Genomic DNA, 22,348 nt, shown 5'->3' with positions numbered 1-22,348 from the left:
GTCAGCAGAAACTCAGCTGTTGGTTTTTTTCTCCTGTGTCGGTCATTGTTGAGAAACGAGTTCCTTGCAAGCCTGATTTAGATATTATGCCTAAGAAGTTACTCAACACCAAAGATTAAGGAAGTACTTTTATTTCCTTTACTACATGCCGACAAGAATAAGTTACAAATATTTTCGGTAATTCTGTGCTTTTTAAAATTTTTTATAAGACTATCCGTAATGTCAGTGCTCTGTAACTCATTCACTTGTGCTAGATCCCTCTGCTTTGTGTTTCTGAGAATTATTCCCAAGCAAGTCACTGTACCTCAGACTTTGAAAGCCATTTTCAAAAAAGCAAGGATGCAGTTTTTATATGAAGGGACTTAGCTGTGTAGAAGTAGCTGAGATTTTCTGAGTAGCTGTGAGATACTCCATGTGGAGTATCTTTGGACATTTCTGTAAAACTTGCGTGTAAGAGTCTTAGCTAAAGACTGGGTTTATGGGCACCCAGGCCTCTCTTGACCCTAAGCTATTCCATGCTGACTTTATAGCTTCAGGTCACTGGGGAAGCCTGTATTGTATTGTCCTGTGTTATTTAGAGATGCTGCTACAATAAACAAGATCATTTTTGCTTTCCTTTTTTTGGTGCTTTCCCTTAATCGTTGCAATAGCCGGGTCCTGGGTCACCTATCCAATAGGTTTCTGCGAACAACAGCACGCGTTGCAAGGTGGACGCTGGTTTAGGAAGTGTGGCTTGGGGCTCCAGCGGGCAGGGTAGCAAACTAGGCCCATCCTCAGAATTAAACCTGTGACCTGAGACTGCATCATACTGGTTTATTACTAAAGTGTTGAAGGAAAGTTCCACATTTCCTACGAATTAATCCTAGGCAGTGTCGTGGCTCTTTTCTGCTTATGGTCAAATCACTTAGTCTAATTACACTCCATGTCCTTCTTGGGACCTGAAATCATCATGAAAACCATTTTTTTTTTTTTTTTTTTTTTGCGGTACGCGGGCCTCTCACTGTTGTGGCCTCTCCCGTTGCGGAGCACAGGCTCCGGACGCGCGGGCTCAGCGGCCATGGCTCACAGGCCTAGCTGCTCCACGGCATATGGGATCTTCCTGGACCGGGGCACGAACCCGCGTTCCCTGCATCGGCAGGCAGACTCTCAACCACTGCGCCACCAGGGAAGCCCCCATCATGAAAACCTTTTATATACACAGATTTATCTTCCCCTAACAAACTCTGACTTCTGCCAGAAATCAAAAACTTCCAAGGCCTACTCACCCAGGAAATGTTAGGTCAGATCTTGCAATCACCTCTATTAAAGAAAACTAAACAGTTATATCAGGAAGTAGGTAATAAAAGGCAGATCATGTTTAGACAAAGACATGGTTACTTTTTTATTTGAAGAAAAAAAAAGTATGTTTTAATAAATACTGCAGAAACATTGACCAAACAAACATACAAAGTGACTTCAACATTTAAAAAACTGCAATGAAAGTTCTGCTTTATAACAGTTATAACTTATTTTCTTTTTACAATATTTAAATACAGAAAGCACTTGCCAGCTATTTCGTAATACTGCCCAAAGCATAATGCTGCATCAATCAAAGCATAGCATGTTGGTAAAATGTCTGTATTTCGTGGGAAATGACTGGAATGGCATTTTCTTGCAGAGACAGAACAAAGTGCTCATAAGACACAGACTGAATGCTGTAATTACCTTAATCTCCTTCCTGCCACAATTGAATGGGAGCACAGCTTCAACACTTCAAAAATGAAGCTTTATCACTGGAAAGAAAGCTCGTTTTCAACAAGCGCCAACAATAAAAAGGTCAGATCTGGTTTCTTCTCTGAAAGAAGCTCTAAAAGTAACTGGTCAAAAAATATCTGTAAACTATTTTAAATGCTGACTCTTTTATGCGACGATAGTGATAAAGTATCAAACACGGGCCTTGGTGGAATCTGGTTAAGTGAGGTTTAGCAATCACTCTCTAGAAATGCCCTAGGATGGTGTCAGGACTGACATCACATAATTTTCCTCTAAGGATTCTCGAAAGCTTGGATCAGAGGGTCCTTCTGTATCATGTTCATTGAAAGAAAGTGAAATAAACAAACTGATCATCAGATATTGCCAACTTCGGAGCTTCACCCCAAAAGAGGTTTTTTGCTTTGTACTTTTGGTATCTTAATTCCGGACGGCTTAACTCACAAACTGTGCTTTCTGCTACTATCCTTCATTCGTTATCTCTTCAGATGAAAATAGTACCTACATTTTTTTCCCCCTTGGACCATTCCATGACGTCAAACCAAGACACCTTTTATTTGACTTTGCATTTTTATCAACGATGGCAAAAAAAAACACAACAAACCACACACCCTCTTTTCTAAACAGCACACAAAAATATCACATTGAGCAATTTACCACTTTTTAATGACAATCACAAGGATGAACAGAACCATCAGACTGAATAAAAATTGACACTTTTTTTCTAGCTGACCTATTCGATCTTGGTAGTGCTGGTCTGCATATCTTGCAAGACTGCAAAAGCCTTTCTTGAGAACCATCTCGCTCAGCTATCTTCAGGATGGCAAGATTTCAAAGCCTCACCAACTTTTCCTCTGGATATCCCATGGGTCCTGATACAATTTCCATTTTAATGATGAGCTAGGAGGAAATTAGATCACATCCTCTAGAAAACTAAATGCTAAGGTCACAGTGCCAGTTCCCCAATGAGGACGGTGTATTAATATATACTTTTTGTAAAGGAGATTAAAACACTTAAAAATTAAATCAAAGTAGAGATCCATGAATAGATTGTAACAAAGAAAACAAAAACGCAAGCACCATTCAGAGCGTGGTTTTTCTTCTTGGAGGTCCTCGCATTCCTCCTCACCCTCTAGCCCATCTGAATCTCTCTTTTTTGGCATATTTTTCAAGTCACGCTTCAAAACTCTTCAATGAACTCACTTCTCACCGCTTGTTCTACATGCCGAACCTAAGGACAGGATTCCAAAAAGATGAGCATCCTTCCAAATGCCTCCTAAGCCTCCAGAATACGTGACTTTGGCTATGCACTTTGCTCAGACTTCACCTTTTTTTTTTTTTGTTGGTGGTGTTTTCCACACTAGGTTTCCTTGTCCTCACTAAAGATAACCAGAGATTCACATCACAGTGCAACTCTTGGCTTTGTCCTTTCGTAAGTCCGTAGCCACCGTGGAGAGTTCTGGTCTGCTGGGCATGTGTGAAATCCGCTTTGTCGCCCTCTGCGATTTGTTCCGCTTAACGTTTTTATTTGTCTTGTTTACACATGCCAAGGTGGCCACGTGAAAAATGTCTCTGACACTATTTTCTGACTGTAAAGCCGAGCATTCGATGTAAGTAGCTGCTCCGATCTGTTTGGCCATATTCGCCCCCTGAGAAGCAAGAAGAAAGGGCCTGTGATCAGCAATAAGCCTTTGGGGAAGTGTGTCTTCCAACACCACGAAATAATGCATAGCAAAATGTTTCTAATGTTAACTGAATTTTCTAAGTATTGACGAAAAACAATTTTTTACATTTGCACTGCCTTATTTATTATTTCATAAATATTTGCAGCCAAGACCCAATCCTAAGATGTCCAATTATCATCACTCAGTAGACACTGCTTGACTTCCCAGAGGTGCTAAAGGCTGATCTAATGTCATTGGGTCATCAATAAACAAGGGCCACGATCAAATAGTTAGTATGGGTGATTCTAAGAATTACCCAGAGAATCTTACTATTGGAAGAGAGTAAAAAAGCTGAAGACCATGAATTTAAATGCTCTGGCAGGGTGATCTGGCCCCTTGAGCCTGTTCCAGCACCTCATGGGGCACTCAATTTCTCTTTTCTTGAGCGTAAATGGCACTCAAGACTAATAGACAAGTTGTACAAAAAACAGGGGTAAGAGAATCTAGAATCAATTTTGAAACGTATATGATTATGTCTTAGGGACAAAATAAATTGAGGAAAGGAATAATACTTTCTAGCATCTACAACTTACTTAGGAGACACAAAATATGTAATTTCTAAATGCGGACCAGACAACCAGTGGACACAATAATAAGCATGTGTGCATCAAAATGACTTATTTACCTAGCCAGATTTTTGTTAATTGGAATGAAGGACAAAGAAGACCACAGTATGAATGGTCAAACGATGAATACTAAATAAAATTCTAGCTGTTTCAACATGAACTCTCTTTAGAATCTGGTTGTAAGTTTTAAGAGAATGAACTTCTGAAACCAATTCTCCTCCTTTCTAAATGCTTGAGGGAAATGCGTGCAGAAATGATGAAGCTCTAAAAGACAGTTTTCTGGAGTGCTCTATTTTACTGACAATGGCCTTTTTAAAGTATTGTATTGTATTGTGTTTTTGAGTGTAAAATAAGATTAACTTTAAGAGTAATACTTTAAGAGTATTACTGATTTTGACCACATTCTCTCTTAAAATCTATTTCACTTTAAACCCAGTGAGAGTTGCAGAAATACAGAGTGTTGACTATGAGCCACTGTTTCTGCACTCAAGTAATCAAATATCATGTGAGTCCCTTACCGAATGACAGAGCATTTCACATTTTAAAGGATTTTTTTTTCCAAACACGTCTTATGTATACACACACACACACACACACACACACACACACGAATCCTTACACAGTCAACTGCTAAATAAGTACTGGAAAGCTCTTTGAGAGAGTCCAGAATCAAAGTATCACCACAATTTCAGCCAAACCTTTTCCCAGATCACTTTGGTGCTCACTTAGCAGTTGTTACATTAATCTGAGCAATGGGCTGCCAGGAAGGGGCTGGGATAGTTGCTGTGAAGGCAGAGGCACAGAAACGCCAGCCCTTCTCATCTGTGTTTACAGATGGTCACGGCCTGGACACATGGTGCTCATTCTGCATCTTAGGAAAAAAAGGGGCTAGCGCCTGGCCTTGACCCCTGGTTGAGCCTTTAGAAAAGCAGCTACTTTTTATTTTATTTCCTATGAATGATGTTCCATTTCTGACATTCTAAAATCTATGTGTGCCCACTGACTACATACGTACCTGGTCATAGGACACTGGGGTCTGCCTGTGGTTTGAGAGCTCTACTAATGTACTGACATCTGTCCGAAGATCAGATTTGCAGCCGACCAAGAGCATCTTGGTGTTGGGACAAAACTCCTGGATTTCACCTTTCCACTATGGGGGGGAAAGAAGATGAAAAATTAACAAAGTGCTGGCATCCATAAAGTGGAAAACAAGGTCTCCACCGGCAGGCATTGGAAATGGGACTCCAAAAGGACATTTAAAAGAAATTGTCACTTCAGATGCAGAAGCAAACTTGCATTTATCTTCTACCTAGACATTAAATGTTGCTGCTTTTTAAAGTGGATCCATTAGGGAACCATATTCTTCTTCTCTGTGACTCATTAACTGTCCCTACTGCAAGAGACCTGTTGGGTGTTGTGAAAAAGTAACTAAGGCAATTTCTTAATTATTGTGGTATCTCTGAAAGATAAAAGTGCCTTAAGAATAATTATATATTCTAACAAGTGACTACATCCTCGGATATGTTGAGCTGGTACTTCCCAGCATGGGAGACTGGGAATAAGGCAGAGCCAACACAAGCACAGATGTACATTCACTGATCCCACCTAGAGAGACTGAGCAGCCACCATGTGCTGAAATCTCTACTGAGATTCCAGAGACTGGAGATAGAGTTAACAGAACAGAATGTCCTGCCTTTAAGGACCTTCCATCGGTGTGGCTGAATCAACAGAGACCATGACATTTGCAAAGGCCCATCTCAGGTTATCAGGGAGGCATCTGGTCCCATGGCTCATATGTCCTTGAGTTAGTCTTAAATGACGTAAGTTATTAATTTAGTCTACTTTGGCTAGTTGTTTCATGTGACAACAAGAACTCTTAGAACCTCCAGAAATGCCTGGCAGGGAATTCCAACTGTCCTCTTAAAGGGCAAATGGATGACTTTTTGTGGTTTCACTTCCTCAAGCTTGAGATGGCCATCAGGGTGAGAGTCAGGAGTTCAGAGTGTTGACAGGAGAGCTCAGCTCCGGGGCTGAGATCGGGAACCTGCGCCTGCCTCTCCCTGCCCACATTCACAAATACGTACTCAGTGCTCTACGAAATACTGTGGTGGTTACAGAGATGATTAAGATGTAGCTGAGTCTTCTGGAAAGGAATTCACAAGAGAGTGGGGGTGATTAAGTCATGTCTATAATACTAGATAAAAGTGACATCCTGCAGGAGTAATTTAAAAGACCTCTAGAGGAGACATCTCCAGATCTAGAACTGTGGGCAATGAACTCTAGTCCAAAGCACACCCATGGATTGAAGGGAATAATACAGACTTTCCATAAGAGCCTAATTTATCCACCAACTCCTCCCTCCCGCCCTCCCTCCCCTCCTTCCTTCCAGCACTATTTAGAGGCATCTATCATGTGCTAGATGACACTGGAGTAAGAACTAGAAGGTGAATTGAAAAAAAGAATAAGATCTCTCCAGCTCTAAGTCACCGTAACCTCTTTGATATTCAAGGACTTAAAGGATTCAATTAATCAAGACAAACCATAGCAGGGATTATCATGAGCCTTAAACTTCACACAAATGTAAAACACACTCATTAATATCTCTAAGGCCAAAGTCACTACACATTTGGTCTTAGCAGACAAAAGCAAAATAAAACAGGAGCAAGGCTTTTCATCATAAATTATGCATAACCCGATACTACATCAGGTAAGAACTCCAGTACATAAGCAGTCTCTTTTATCTACAGACAAGCAAGAGACAAGTTGCTACGTTGTTCCTCAGCTGTGTGACGGCTCTGGCCTGCCCCAGGGTCTAGCAATTATTCACAAGCACCGAAGGCAGGAAAGGTGTATTCCTGCCAGAATCTGACAGTCGCATTATTTGTGCTAGATACAAACATTACTCAAAATTGAAAGCTAAAAAGAGCCTTTAATCTTTTAAGAAATTCATATTTCATTGAACTAACTATATTTGTCATGTTTAGTAAAGAGACGGGGTAGCGGGGATGATTAACCTTCAAATCCTAATTTCATAATGACACACAAGGCCAGCAGTCAAACATGATAGGGAAAAATAAACTAATAAAAACACAAAAAACACGAGGACACTGCCTTGCTCTTAAGCACATCCTCTGACTAAGCCTGAGTGCGTGGAGAAGAAGGGGGCTCTAGGGAAGGTCTGATTCCGAAACCCCACAGCACTCAGGCCAGGACTGAGAAGTCAGCTAGAGGCTAATACACGCTGGTCCTTGGATGGGCATATGCCTTTCTCTACCTACCCAGAGGCTTAGTCCTAGGTTGGCGGAGCCCAAGGAATGCTCCCCGCCCCCGGCCCAGCCTCCCCAGGACCTGTGACCCACTTGCCATAGGGTGCCTTCCTCCTGACCCCCCCTGGGTTCCATCCAGACCTTCCTCAGATTCCTTCCCCACCTACAGAACCTCACACTACCTTTGCCTCCAGAAACTAGCTATGTGATATCATCTGTGACACGTGTACACGACTGTGTTTACTAGTATCTGACATTACCTGGTCTAATGTCTGTAAACACACCCCTACTCCTCCCCTATTTATTCTATTTCCGTTTCTAATAAATAACATCACTACTGAAATACAGCTTCTTTACTAAAACAGCTATTACTGCATTCATTTCAATCCCTGAATTGAGGTCAAGAGTAAACCTGTAAAGTAAAGCACAAGCTACAGGGTGAATGAAGGACGGAAAGAAGGAAGACACACTTAGCAGTAATGGAGTATCAGTATTTTTAGCTGCCCCACTGCCACCCAAAGGATAAACACAGAGGCTCTTAAAAGGGTATTTTGTTTCTTAAAATGAAATAAAATGTTGAGCAGGTTCATCATCAAAACTTGGGACACAGAGGAGTGGAAACCCTGTTATAATGTGCGAGTGTCCTTTTCAGTGTTTTAATTACAAGACATACAGCAGGGAATTAACTGCAGTGTTTGAGCTCCCAGCCAACCACATGTTTCTACTTCATATCTGGGCCAGTACTGATCTGCGTCATCCCTCCCCAGCACTTGCCTTTTTCAGGACACTGTCCAGCGTCTCTGGTCTACTGATGTCAAAGCAAATCAGCACAGCATCTGAATCTGGGTAAGAGAGGGGCCGGACGTTGTCATAGTAAGGAGAACCTGAGAAGAAACAAAGAAACACAAGTTTTCAGATGGATATCCCCTTTGCCTGTCATGCATGAACTCTGCCCTTTTGAATTGAATCCTTGGATGGTCACATGGCTCCCATCTCCTCTAATTCTTGGAAAAGAAAGCAAACAAAAGCCGAGTAGTACTATATTCATTTCTACTAGAAGAAAAGGAAACCTCACTTGTATCTGACTTAAATTCGAGGGGAGGAGCCAGGATCTTAAGTTGAAATCTGCACAGTTCAAAGAGTAGAGCCCAAAGGCACCTAGGTGGAGGGCAGAAGCATCTGGAACCAGATGGTCTGGAGTGCAAATCCACCTCCACCACTGCAAGACGGGGGCAGGCGGCTTCAGGTCTTTGTGCCTCCGATTCTTCATGCATGAAAGGAAGATGACAACAGTACCTACCTGGGATTCAATAAACCTGGGCAGTGCCTGTCACTTAGTAACGGATCAAGAAGTCTTAACTATGGCTATGGCTGTGCTGTTGCTATCGAAAGCTGAGTGGTAGCAAGCACAGTCACAGGAGCTACTTCTTGGGAAAGAGCCCGATATTCAAGATCACTCTGTTAGTACAATGGAGAATGGGGGAGGGAGGAAAAGGGTGGGTTCAGCCACACAAAGAGAACCATCGTGAACCTCATCAGCACCACCTTATCTCCAAGTTACAAGTTTGTATAAGCCATGACCTTTGAGCTTGCGTACTTAAACTTATCCCCAAACCCTGTATAGACTCTCTTCCTGTTACAACCAAAGAATGTAATAAATGCCATACTGGATCCTGTCACCTTTTTACACTTTTCCATCTCTGGGAGTGACATCAAGGCATGATCCAAGGATCTGAGCCTGAGTTAAATCCAGGGTTCCCTAAAGGTTCAAGTTACCAGCCGATTAATTTAACCACAGAACCCCCTCTGGTCGTTTAGGAAATTTCTTCCATTCTTTTAAAAATCCCAAAGGATGGGCAATTGCATGAGGCCAGTTATTATAAAATGGTGTGCCTATAAAATCAAATAACAGCCGGCCATGCTATTTATTTTTTGAAAAATCATTTTCAGTATACTGACATTTCACAAGCACAACATGAAATCATTTTCCTAGGAATGTGTATATATATATATATATATATATATATATGTATATATATAATTTGACTCCAGAATAGAGAAAAAAAATCTAAGCCACCAGACTTTTTGAAACCCAATTTCATTTTGACATCACCTTCCATTTCTAGCAGAAAAACATGACATGTTGTCCCCTGATAAATCAAAACCTCAAAAGTCAAAGTCAGGGAAAGAGAAAGAACTAAAGAAGCTTTTCAAATAATCTTTTACATTTCTATCAAAACAAAATTTTTCAGGAGGCTGCTCTTGAGATCTCAAAGTTACTGTCCGTAGTTAGGGTGCGTCATCCACTTTTCACAGGATATTGTGGGCTCCTAGCATTCACTAAGCAACCCCAGGAATGCTGTGGCTTTTTCACCAGCTGCTTTAGGGATGGAAAGTGACAACTTCAAGCAAGAAGCAAGGGAAATGTTCTAGGAATCAGGAAGAAAAGTGTGAACAAATATAGAACAACTAAGCCAGAATCTGTCCTGAGCTACAGCAGCTCCCTGCCCACATCTGGAATCAGGACCCTGATGGAGTAGAGACTGACAACAAAAAGATACTTTCCAAAAGCTTAAAGGGTTTAAAGTTAAAAAAAAAAAAAAAAAAGCCATTTAAAATAGTAAGGCCTGTAAGAATAGGCTGTTTCTGAAAGCTTCTTTCTGAAAGGCTGTTTGCTGAAAATGACACGCTGTGGCTGCTGCCTTCTCAGCCACTCAAAAAAAAAAAAATCTGAGGTTACAAGAAAAATTCACAAATAGTTCATTAACTTCAACATTTTTGAGAGGATCAGAAATGAGACGGCTTATCACTATACATGGATACACTGGCATTTCCATATTTGTTCTGTGAAGTTCAGACTTCCTGAATTGCAGCTTCTGTTTCCGTGTCCAAAGTCTAACCTGGACACAGCTTCTGCTGTAATTATTGCGGAATCTCTTTTTCTAAACATGGAATCAGAAAATTCCAGATCATAGAGTGGAAATCCAAATACCAGACACATACACGAGGATTTCCTCCGCTCTTCCAAGTTAGCAGGAGATGACCTGACCCCAAATCTAGAAAGTCACAGTGTTCCAACAATTCAGGATGTCAGAAACCTAGCTAGGCTTCAGAGATCTCCCTTCTTGGAAATCACTCCCATTGGGAAGAAAACTATCTCGCTGTGGATATTTTCCAGTCTCCAGCAGACCTGAACTTTGGAGGACAGGCTTCTCCAGGTGCCTTATTCCTTCAGGACATAATCTTTGACTAAGATGAAAGTAAGTACACACTGCTAATCTCTGATCTAAGACTACTCTACATAACAGTGAAAACCATCTTTCCCAGACACAAAATTAAGGAAAGACAGTTGGAGAATTACAAGGGTGCTAAAATAGAATAATCAAAATTTGAACTACTGGGAAAATCCAGAGGAATGGTTTTAACTTCCAAGCCACCACGTGGCTGCAGAGAATACCCCTCCCTTTGTGTACTGGGCTTCTCTCCCCCTCCCATTTTATGGCCACAAAGGGGATGTGGCTTTATCTTCTTCAGCCCTCTGTCGCTGCTGGAGACTCCTGCTTCCTAGAATCAAGGGAACTGCCTTCTGTACTTAGTGGGTGTACCCAAATATCTTCAAAATGTAGGTACTGGCCTGACTTTAAAATGAAGTGGAGTTTGCAAATGAAACCAAATTCTTATGGAGGTTTGATTCTGCTTTTGTTTTTATTTGGTTTAATGTTTTGAATGAAAATACATATTAAATATATATATATATATATTAAGGTTCATGAGAAATATGTCACCTTCCTTGTTGAGATACATAAGTAATTTTTAAGAGCTTTAACAAGATCTAATTAGGAGTGACACTTTGATCTGTCCTATTACTTTTGCTAACGAACAGCGCTTTTAGATCCACAAGAGTGTCCAAAGGTAGTAATAAAACTGATCTCCACATTTATTAGTTATAAGCATAATTTGCCCAACCACTAACCACAAGAGTAATTTGTCATTAAACTTAACAAGACCACTTATTCTTTTTTTTTTTTTTTTCCTGCGGTACGTGGGCCTATCACTGTTGTGGCCTCTCCCATTGTGGAGCACAGGCTCCGGACGCGCAAGCTGAGTGGCCATGGCTCACGGGCCCAGCCGCTCCACGGCATGTGGGATCTCCGTGGCATGTGGGATCTTCCCCGACCGGGGCACGAACCCGTGTCCCCTGCATCGGCAGGCAGACTCCCAACCACTGCACCACCAGGGAAGCCCCATTATATTTTTTGATAGGGCATGGTTAAAACTTTGAATAGAAAAATCCATGGTCTGTATTTTTTCAGAGTAAAAAAAGAAAACTGATAGAGAATGATAAAAGAAAGAACTGTCCTACCAGGAAGAATCTAACAATCCACCGGCTAAGCACGACCTTCGGGCAGGGTGTGGGAGGGTGTGGGACCCGGGTGTGGGGGGGAGGGTGAATCCAGTGTAACTTGCAAGTGTTTACTCTGCATTTAAGCGCTTGGAATTCTCGCCTATAAGGCCCAAGCTACCGCACAAAGCAAGGAAGAAAAGCAAAGCTTGAGGGTGCATGGTGTGATCACAGGCATGCGGGGGCTAACTCGTCACCCAAGAAAAAATAAAGAGGAATTCCAGGAATGCCCCTATGAAGTGAGAAGCAATACAGGGAGGGAGAAGTGACACCAAAGGAAGAAGCAGAAAGCAAGTCGATGAGACAGGAACAATACCTGCCCCTCACTCCTCCATCCCTCCAGAAAAGCCTTACAGCATTCTGTTAAGTCAAACAGTAAAATATTAACTTCTACAGATTTTTTTTTTAAAGATGCACGTGACAAGCTTCCGAGGTAACTATAGAACTAAACACAAGGCAAGAAAGAACACTGAATAATTGTGTATTATGTAGAAAAGAACAGAACTTTAACTGCAGTATATAGTAGGTACTGACATACATGTAGTATGTGCTCTAGTACCCAAGAAAGTACTAGATCTAAAGTCAGTTAGTCTAGGTACTGAGCTTTGCTTGTCAAATAAAACTCACCACGTGGAATAGGCTTTCTTGCACATGATAGTTCTCAGATGCAGCATTTCTCTTATACTTTGTGTAACTTTAAGCACCCAGCACTATTCCAAGGTCCTTTCTATTTAACCATCAGATCATCCAAAGGAAAATTTCAAGAAATTCCACACTGTAAAGAAACGATGACACCACATATGCAAAAAGTGTGCTCCCAAACCCCACAGAGAACAAGCTTTGCTTGGGTGGGGACTGGAATAGTGCCATGTGAGGTTCTCTGAGTCCTTCGAGTTTGGCAAACATCAGCAAAGTTCCAAAAGGCTTCTGAAACTGTTCAGGTCTACCCATCTTTGTCTTCAAGATCATTAATTCTGGGTGAGAGCCGTCTTTCCAGCCCAAGAATGGTCACAAAGTGCCTCACCCAGAAACTACTTCTGCAGACACATACCTGTCTGCTTAAGTCATCTCTTCACAAAGACAGAGAACACACCATATATGTACATAATTAAATGTAAGAAGATTCATGCCCAAAAGGGAGGCTTTAGGGAACCTTTTGCAAAACGAGTTCAAACACCAGGAGGCTTTATAGGAGCTTGAGAACTGAAAACTCTAGTTGACTATTTCATAAATACAACTTCTTTTACTTGAACCTTAAATTGAACAACTTCTCTTTCTCCCATAAGAAATTCCTACCTAGAACAATAAAATCAGGGATACTGCATATTTTGGGGAGAGAAAATATATTAACTTTTGGTATTTTTAGTGATCACCAAGGGAACACCTGTACCCAACAGCAGTTACCATGTGGATGGTCTGCCCAGTTATTACAAGATTCCGTTTCGTCATGCCATCTCCACTCAGAGTGAAAGCTCCAAATCAGCAATCATCTCAGGAATGTGAATCAAGTCCAGGCAGAACTTTGGGTCTGGCTCAGTATAAGACTGTTGAACTCTTTTTCCAAGCAGTCTGCACTACAGGCACCAGGCCCTCAAATATGCAACAAGTATTGCCAGGAAGGATATTTTATTTGTTTCTTCTATAGGTTCAGCTTAACAGAAATTATAAACAGATTTTATGAAAATTTGGGGGCATTTCTCTGTTGCTACTGAGAAAAGAATCAATATTTTCAATTTCCGGGAACAATGCAGATACGTAGTTGTATAGAAAGTCAAAGAGGTAGAAATAAGACTATTTTTGAGCTTTAAATAAAGGTTTAGGGTTAAACTCCCAATCTTACTGAGATACTTTAAAAATATAAGAATCAAAACATTTTACTTAAAGTGGAACTATAGTAAGTCACAGAACTTTAGGGATACGAGTAGATAGGTATACTTCTAAAAAAATTATATTATCTTTCAGGAATAACCCATGAGTGAATCTGCCCTGCCACATACTATGTCATCAGGCTCATGTTTCAAAGCTAATGTGCACAACACCTGGTTGGAGTTCTGAGGCAGCTTACGTTCATGCCAGTGAAATTTCTGTTATGTCAAGGGGGTCTCTGAGTAAAGTTGGCAATATATAGTAACTGAGGAGACATTTAAAGGGCGTCAGAAAATGGTTGAGACACAAGTAGTTCGTTTGGCATGGACCACCAGAAACCATGAGCTAGCTGGAGGAACTACTTGGTCCTTGGTGTCACATCTAACGCAAAAGAGCTGGATTAATGAGAAAACATCTGGTTATTTCAGGTGGCATCAGAATGATCAATCTGGATGCCTCACTGAAAATGTGAAACTTAGCAAGAAACCAGATTGGAAAAAACCTGACACTAAATGGGGTTTAAATTAGAGAGACAGAGATCTAGACACAGATATAAACTTAGAAAGGGAATTTATATCTTCCTCCTTTTTTTGATCTATAGTTTCCACAGAAATCACTGCACAGTGGACAATTCTCCAAATGCAGTTTTATGTACTTCTTACTAGAAATCACAATCCAAACTCAGGGCTGTTTTGCCTTTAACCCACATCTCTTACAGAGTTTCAGGGAGAAAACTCAAGAGTTGAACTTGGCTTTGGAACTCTAAGCTCCTAGAGCTCATTACTACCTATGATCTAACTGGTTTTGTGCAATTTTGCCCTTGATGTTCACAACACAAGCACCCATCCTTCTTTGGCTTCTTCATAAATTCTTGCACTCCCCCTTTCTCTAACAAGGTTAAAATTCCTCAATTTTCAGAATCTTGTTCTCCCTGATAGTCATTCAACGTAAGCATGTTTCCAAGTGGGAGGGATGTTAAAGAGTTCTTAAGAACTGAGTCAACTTCGAGAGATGAGGAAGAAATTGTGGCGGGCTTTGATGAGCCACAAGTCAGGGAGCTTGGGCTAGCCCTGCAGCCTTCAACAGTTTTTTGGATCTTCTTGCTAAGTGAATCCAGCTTTAGAACCTCCAGGCCCAGCCTCCTATAAACAAGTACTAGACAGTGAGTACCTTGAGGGCAGGCACTGTCCTAGCCAGGCTTGTCCCTACTCCCACAGCCTTTAGCAGAGTTCATGCACACCAAATGCCCTAAAAAAAATGTTTACTGGTTTCAATCATTTCTATAAGTCTTGCCTTGATGTGTTAATTTACATCTTAAATCACAAAAAAGGGACCAGTGATCCTTTTGATGCTGCTTTTCTGGATTAATTATTTACTAACCTCCACATTGCTGAAACGTTATTTCAAGAGTGCTTGTCACTGAGACTATTCTTCAAACCTGATGTATGATCTATAAATATAACAATATATTGATAGGCAGACTTATGGCTATAGAGGAGTTTGTCCTCAAAGTCCGGCCATGAGTAATTAAGATTTTCCTCTCTTCTCTAAGAATACTACATCCTCTGTTAATACTGCTAAAAGCTAGTACAGGAAGTGCTAACTTTAGCACTCGTGGCCTAAAAGAACCTTGTATCAGGACAGGATTCAAAAGAATGTTTATGAGGCAACAGCATAGTTATTGTGGGCGAATATTAGCAGCTGAATTGAGTATTTTAAAACTCATAATATGCCTTAAATAAAATGTGCACTAACTTGCCCTGGTTAAAAGCTGAAATGAATGATTATTACTCCCTAAATCACATGTGCTGAAATTACACTGCAATCAAATCACTTAGGAAAAGATATGGTGATCCTTAAGTGACAAAGTTTCTATTATTAGTAGACACTGGCTTCATGCTACAAATTGCCTCTATGCTTGGCAAATCTGGCAGATTCTGAAGCACAAGACTACTTTGGTCTCACTTATCACTTCAAAATGTTGAAACCATTACCCATTGTTTTGTAGAAACTCACTGAGTGAATTTGAAAAATCAACAGGAGCATTTCTGCAACTTTTAATCAAAATGCTCATCTTATTATCAATGAAAGGGAATAGGAAATATTTCTCATTAAAATCAAGAAATCATAGACCTGTATCCAAAGACTACCTTTTAGAGATAGTCAAAAATTCTCCCTTTTAGAGGAGTCACAGTGCCGTTATTTATAAGAGGGTTTTGTTTCCTTTTTTTTTTTTTTAATTTTTATTGGAGTGTAGTTGATTTATAATGTTGTGTTAGCTTCAGGTGTACAGCAAAGTGAACCAGTTGCATATATACATATACCCACTCTTTTAGATTCTTTTCCCATATATATAGGCCATTACAGAGTATTGAGTAGAGTTCCCTGTGCTATACAGTATGTCCTTGTTGATTATCTATTTTATATATAGTAGTGTGTATATGTCAATCCCAATCTCCCAATTTATCCCTCCCCATCCCACTTTCCCCCATGTAACCATAAGTTTGTTTTCTGCATCTGTGATTCTATTTGTTTTGTAAATAAGTTCATTTGTACCATTTTTTTAGATTCCACACATACGTGATATCATATATTTGTCTATCTCTGTCTGACTTCACTCAGTATGACAATCTCTAGGTCCATCCATGTTGCTGCAAATGGCATTATTTCATTTTTTATGGCTGAGTAATATTCCATTGTATACATGTACATCTTCTTTATCCATTCCTCTGTCGATGGACTCTTAGCTTGTTTTCATGTCCTGGCTATGGTAAACAGTGCTGCAATGAACATTGGGGTGCATGTATCTTTTCAAATTGTGTTTCCTTTTAGGGGGGCTGGAATAACTTTAAGCAGCCATAAGAAAATGACTGGCAAAGTGCCATTTGTGGCTGCTTCTTTAATTGGTGTGTGCCTTGGGGGCGGCGGGAAAAGTTTCCTGCCTGAGGATCTAGAAGATCTATCAGCACTAGGGATGCCTAACAAGGGAAATCCACAGCAATCAGATGGAAAGGGCACTTGGGTTCAAGAATCTGACAAAATTGGCTCATCATAGGTTGCATGTGAGCCTCACTAAGTGGGGAGAGCTTCCTTCCCCCCACTCTCTGCCTTACCTGGACTGTATGCATCTTAGGGGTAGGACCATATTTTAATTAACTCTGTATCTCTAAGGCCTGAGAGAAGCCCTGCACATAGTAGATGCAGAAAGGACGAGGGTAAGAGGGAGAGAGAAAATGAGACTATACATTACTGTGCCTCAGAAAGTAGGGAATGAATTATCTTTTCTCTTGGTGCAACGAAGCCCCACAAATCCTAATTCCACTTGATGTTCTTTCCTACACCCAAACTGGCAGAGCTCTGCCTGTGCATAATCGTATGCTGCTGGGGGAAAAGGAGAACCCCTTATGAGAAGCTGTCCAAGTACAGAAACCGGATATGAGAACAGCTTCCATCTCCTAATGTCTGCTAGGAGGCTAACCAGGATGTGAATGCCATTCAAAGGGCAAAGTTTATGCCGTCTCTCTCCCTATGTAGGAGAAGTTACATGCCTCATTTTCCCTCTAACTTGCACAAAATTCTAGAAGGGGAAAAAAAAAATCTGACATTTAGGACTTTAGACACTTGGCTTGGATATTTTCTCCAGAGTTAAACTGATAGCAGTTGGAAAAAATAAATGTATCAAGAGGCATCAGGCATACACAATTATTTTCACAACCCAAACTAAATAAATGTCTTAGTGGGCAAAGAAAATGTCAAATGTTTGTCAAAAAATAATCCTGTTCAGAAATTTGCCATGAAAAGCTTGAGATGAAATGAAAAACGGTTAAAGATACTTGAAATGATTCGTTGCTGTTGCAACAGTTCTTGCTAGATGTATTCCACTCATGAATGATAAAACATTTTTGGTGGAAACAGTCTATTCCTAGAATCCAGGCAATGCTTCATGACTGTGTTTAATTAACTCACATTTCACCTCACAAACAACACAATGGGATTCTAAATAATTCCTTTATGCCTTTTTCCCATTATGTATAAAACTCAATCTAAATTTGAACTAAGATTTCATTACTGGATAATTTTGCTGTGTGGTATTTTCTTAATCACAGTCTTTTCAAACCTTTATATTTTAGTTAAATATGCATAGGTTTTGTTTCATTAAACAAAAATAGAAGTGATTATTTCACTACAGGCTTCATTTCAGGTGATTATCTTTAATCTGATGAAAGGCAATATTTATAAAGTTGCCATTCTTTGTGCACAGGTAATTCAGTGGTAATAAATATCAGGGAATCTCATCTCCTTGGAAGCGACGCATATGATTATTCATTTGTTCATTCAACAGATTTTATTGGGTGACTACTGTGTGCAAGGCATGATGCTATGTGTGAAGAGACCACAAACTGTAGTTTGGATTAAATACTTGAAATTATACGAAGTGATATTTACCTGTACATGTGAAGCAGAGCCTCCAACTATAAACTGCCCACATTTTGTTTTCTAGGCTTTGTTAAACATGTGCCTTTTCTCTTCTTTAAAAAAAAAAAAAAAGTCAATTTGACTCTTTGGGCACCTAATTTAAAATCTCCATTGGTGGTCCTGTGACTCTGTGACCGCTGAAGCTTGAGATGGGACACACAACCCAATATTCCTATAAGCCCACCCATGCCCCCTCCCTGCCCAAATGTGTCTCCTTCTTAAATCCACCAGAAAGCAGTGGCTCTGTTCAGAGCCTGGCTTGCTTTGTAGGTCGTGAAAACTGCAGGATGGGATGGCAGATCCACTGGGACTAAGAGCTGAAGCCAACCAACATCCTGGAAACAAAAAGACTTGCCTGTCTGGTGATCTAAAGTCAAGAAGTATACAGCTGGGAGAGATCCTGCACATTATGTGGTTCTGTATCCTTTTTTTTTTAGATGATGAAATGAGGCTCAGGGAGGTAGAGGATCTGCATACAGAAGTCTGTGGTAACCAGTAGCTAAATCTAAACATAGCTTTGTATCAACGACCGGATCAGACTCACAGACCCCATACCTAAATAATTCTTATCACGCATTAGGTCCAAACAGGCTGGGGGAGGAGGCTGAGAATCGGTGTTAATTATTGGTACCATACCAGCTGTCCTGCCCACTAGGCGTAACAAATACCATGATATGTCTGGGAATTTGAGCCCATTAAGTACTAGGCTGTGTACAAATCTGATGATGGAAACTACTGAAATAAGAAAACACTAGAATTCCGTCTATCACCACCTTCCCTATAGTTTCAAGTGTGCAATCCTCAGTACAAACACGGTGAGGTCCCGGTTCTGCTACCCTTGGCGAGGCTCCAGGAAGAGCCTGACTCTCCAGGGAGAAACAAAATCTGCATATCTTACGGCAGCCCTAGGAGCATCTGGCACCAACCGTGAGAGGTGCTCGAGCGAGACTTCTCACTTGCCTTTGTGCCGGCACTGCCTCCGGCGACCCTGTCAGTCAAGGTCTCTTCCTTGTGCTCTCTAATCCCCTGCGTCCCTCGGGGGCTCCAGAGGTTAAAGTCGAGGGCTGTGGGAAGCTCGCACAGCCCAGAAGCACCTCCACGAGGCCACTCCCAACTGAGCGCAGGTTCACCTCGCGGGCCTCCCCGCCCGACGCAAAGCCTGCGTGCTGGCACTCGCGTGCTTCTCCTCCCTAGTTTCACCCGGGATTTGGCTCGGTTCACCCGCGACAGCCCAGCTCCCTGCTAAACTCCCAGACCTAAGCTCAGGGGCCTTCACCCGGCCTTCCCACTGGCTCGTCCTCCTGCTCCAGAGGCTACGCCCTTCCTGGGAACGGCGCTCCGCCGCCAGGCACCGCAGGCTGGGGCGGCGGGTGCCTGGCTTCCAGCCGGAGGTTCCCGGGGATGCTCCCGCCCCCACCGCGCCTGGCCCAGCCCGAACCCCTAACGGCCGCGCGGGGAAGCCTTCCCCTCCGCGCTGTAACCGGCCCTCCCTACCATCGCGCGCCAGGTTGGTGGGTGGGCGCGTGGGAAGGCGATAACCCAGCCTTGAACCCCAGACCCTTGAAAATAATTCACCATGCCAATAATTCAACTGGACGGGAAGGTCAAAGGCGAATAGGACGGCCCGCCTTGTAGACTGGAGGAGGGTGATGCAATGGGTCAGGAGGGAATGGCGTGGGCCGGGGGACACCAAGTGTTCACGGGGGCGGGGGAGGCTCGGATCTGCCGCTCGGCACCGAGGCGGCGCGGGCTGCCGGCCTGCAGCTCGGAGAGGAGGCCCGGCGACCGCCCGCCGGGTGCTGCCCGCGCAGCCAGCGCATTCCAGGCAGTAGGCGTCACGAGCGCCGCGGCTGCTTGCGCTCACTTCACTCTCTCCCCAAGCATGGAATCCGCCTGTAACTGCGTTGCTTTGGGGATTTTCTCCCACCTCCCACCACCCTCTCCGCGCTCCCCGCCTACCCACCAAGCAATAGGTTAGATCGTGGAGGGGCGCGCTCGCATCCGAGAGCCAGTTGATTCCAAGGCGGCACACGCATGCCCCCAACATTTGGCCTTCCCGGCCGCCCCGAGACGACTCGGGCACAGCTCCGCGGCCACCCGGCTACAAGCATTTTCTACCACTGGGTCACCCCTCGGGCAAAGAACGCCCTTCTCTTCCCACAACTTTCCCCCCGACCCAATGTCGTTCCCCCGCCCCCACTCAGAAGGGACACAATTTTCACCCAGCAGGGAATCCCTCGTAAGAAGCAAAGTTAAAGGAGCGGCGCAGAGCGAGGGCTGGTGGCGCGCTGGCCCGTGCTGAGAGCGTGCCAGGCGCGGAGTCCCGCTACCCGCTGAGCACCCCTGAGCGGCTGGAAACCCTCCCGAGCGCCACGCGGTCCGATGACTCTCTTACCCGAAGTGTCCCACAGGCTCAACTCTATTCTTTGTGTGTCGATTTCAAAACTGGCCGTGTAATTCTCAAACACCGTAGGGACGTAATTCTGGACAAGATGGACAGGGGAAAAAAAGAGGGCAAAGAGGTTATCTTAAAATGCACGACACCCGCAGAACACCCTCTGATAATCGCCTCCCCACTCTCCAACTGAAAAACGAAACCCCAAAACCCGCACCCACCTGATCTCACGCTGAACACGCGGACGCTTCCGAAACCCCTAACTTCCCTCTCGCCCCACCCGTATCCTCCAAGACCCAAGGATCCAAATCTCCCAACCCCAGATTCTGCACACAGGACCGAACAAGTTTCAGAAGCTAGCAGCAGAACGTGCAGGCGCATCCCAACCCCTCAACGTTTCCAGCCCACTTTCCCTTTCCGGGCAGTCTAACCAGGAGGAAAGTAGTAAATGGTGAGAAAGACGGCCGAAAAAAAGACAAACGGGTGAAGGGGGGAAAGTCAGGGGACACCCACCTCGACGCGGGGGTCCCCCGGGCCGCCCCCCTCCTCGCAGCCCCGGCGGGCCACACTCACCTCTGGGAAGCAGTCTTTGGCGAAGACGTGCAGCAGCGCGGTTTTCCCACACTGACTGTCTCCCACCACTACTATCTTGCATTTCACGTTCTGATTAGGATCCATGATAGATTTACTGGATAATTTCTGGCTGGCTCTTCTCTCCTTCATTGATCTTGCCTTATTTTCTCTCGAAACAGAAATTTTCACTTAAGAGGAAAAAATATATATATATTTCTCTTTCTATAAAAAGCAGATATATAAAAATAAATCGCAAGGCTGGCGGGAACCCCTGAAGCGCCGCGCAGACGAGGAGAGCTAGAGGAGCAGGCTCATTCCTCTCCTCCGACAAGTTTTATGCCTGACTCCACACGGCGCTTCCCAAGTCCAATTCCGATCCGACTGCTTTGTTTCACGCTCTCTGCGCGGCTTTATACCCCCGGCCTTCCAATCCTCTTTCTCAATGAGAGAAGGAAACTGATCCGCCTCCTCCCCTTTTATGGAGCCTGGGAGCGAGCGCCGTCTGGCTCCTCGCAGAACACGTAGACAATGCGCCCTCTAGGGTGACCATGCGGGATCGATTTCCAGACCAAGGCTCTGAGACGACTTGAAGACCCCAATGACGCTTTGCTGAAAGATGGGACTGTACAAGTCAAGGAGGAGGTGGGAAACTGAATTGTCTGTGCATATTGATTTTTATGAGAATTTCTTGAAAAAACGTTTTCATAGGCGCTGATCTACGGAAGCCTCATAATGAACATTTATGAAAGCAAAAACATTTCCTGCCCAACACAGAAGGGTGGGGAAGGGTTAAGTGGCTGCATTTTGTTAGAAAGTGTTTTGTATCAGGTATATAGGCCATGGAACAATAGCTAAGCCGGGGTACTTCCGATGCCGGGACTGGCTTGCCTGGGTCACAGCAAGAGTGGCTTCAGAAACCAGTGAGTTCCAGTGACTCAGGAGGAGAGAGAAAAGGTTTTGAGGAGAGGGAAGGGGAGGTGGGAGGGGAGAAGAAAGAAAAGTGGAAGATGCTCATAACTGAGTGACCAAAGCCATTGGAAACTCAATCCTACTGCACTAGGGACCTAAACACACAAGGTCAGCCATTGCCCCTGTCAGTGAGAAGAGGGGGTAGGAGGGATTCTGATCCTGCCCTTTAATTCCTTTATCTGTAGCTTCCCTTTCTCTGAAATCAAAGCACCCTAGGCTGGACCCAGAAAATAGAAATTTGCTTAGCTGAAAAATGCAGGTACAACCCTTCACTCCCTCTCCACCTCGCCTCCACATCTACCCCCTACCCACCCACCTGAAAGTCTCAGAGAGGACTAAAAATGGCCACACGTTTGTTCTCT

General features: G+C 43.1%; 1 protein-coding gene across 1 annotated transcript; it reads right to left on the bottom strand.

The window, feature by feature from the left end:
• Nucleotides 1-1,356: 1,356 nt before the first annotated feature.
• Nucleotides 1,357-21,578, bottom strand: RND3 (Rho family GTPase 3). The gene is made up of 5 exons (XM_029225887.1): nucleotides 21,018-21,578; nucleotides 20,445-20,532; nucleotides 8,080-8,189; nucleotides 5,055-5,189; nucleotides 1,357-3,398 (listed from the first exon to the last, which is right to left on the bottom strand). The coding sequence occupies exons 1-5, from the start codon at nucleotides 21,165-21,167 to the stop codon at nucleotides 3,147-3,149; spliced, it is 735 nt and encodes a 244-aa protein (XP_029081720.1). The 5' UTR covers nucleotides 21,168-21,578; the 3' UTR covers nucleotides 1,357-3,146.
• Between the last annotated feature and the right edge of the window lie 770 nt (nucleotides 21,579-22,348).

The sequence above is a fragment of the Monodon monoceros genome, unplaced genomic scaffold (assembly GCF_005190385.1).
Source record: "Monodon monoceros isolate NGI ecotype Baffin Bay Population unplaced genomic scaffold, NGI_Narwhal_1 Super_Scaffold_16, whole genome shotgun sequence".
NCBI lineage: Eukaryota > Metazoa > Chordata > Mammalia > Artiodactyla > Monodontidae > Monodon > Monodon monoceros.
This window is presented reverse-complemented; position numbering and strand designations above follow the sequence as displayed.

Excerpts from the sequence above, each read along its gene's own strand:
- RND3 (XM_029225887.1), bottom strand. The coding sequence starts at position 21,167 with ATGAAGGAGAGAAGAGCCAGCCAGAAATTATCCAGTAAATCTATCATG. Across the intron at positions 8,190-20,444 it reads GAGCCTGTGGGACACTTCGG|GTTCTCCTTACTATGACAAC; the intron begins GTAAGAGAGTCA and ends GTTTCTTCTCAG. Across the intron at positions 5,190-8,079 it reads TGGACAGTGTCCTGAAAAAG|TGGAAAGGTGAAATCCAGGA; the intron begins GCAAGTGCTGGG and ends TCCCCCCCATAG.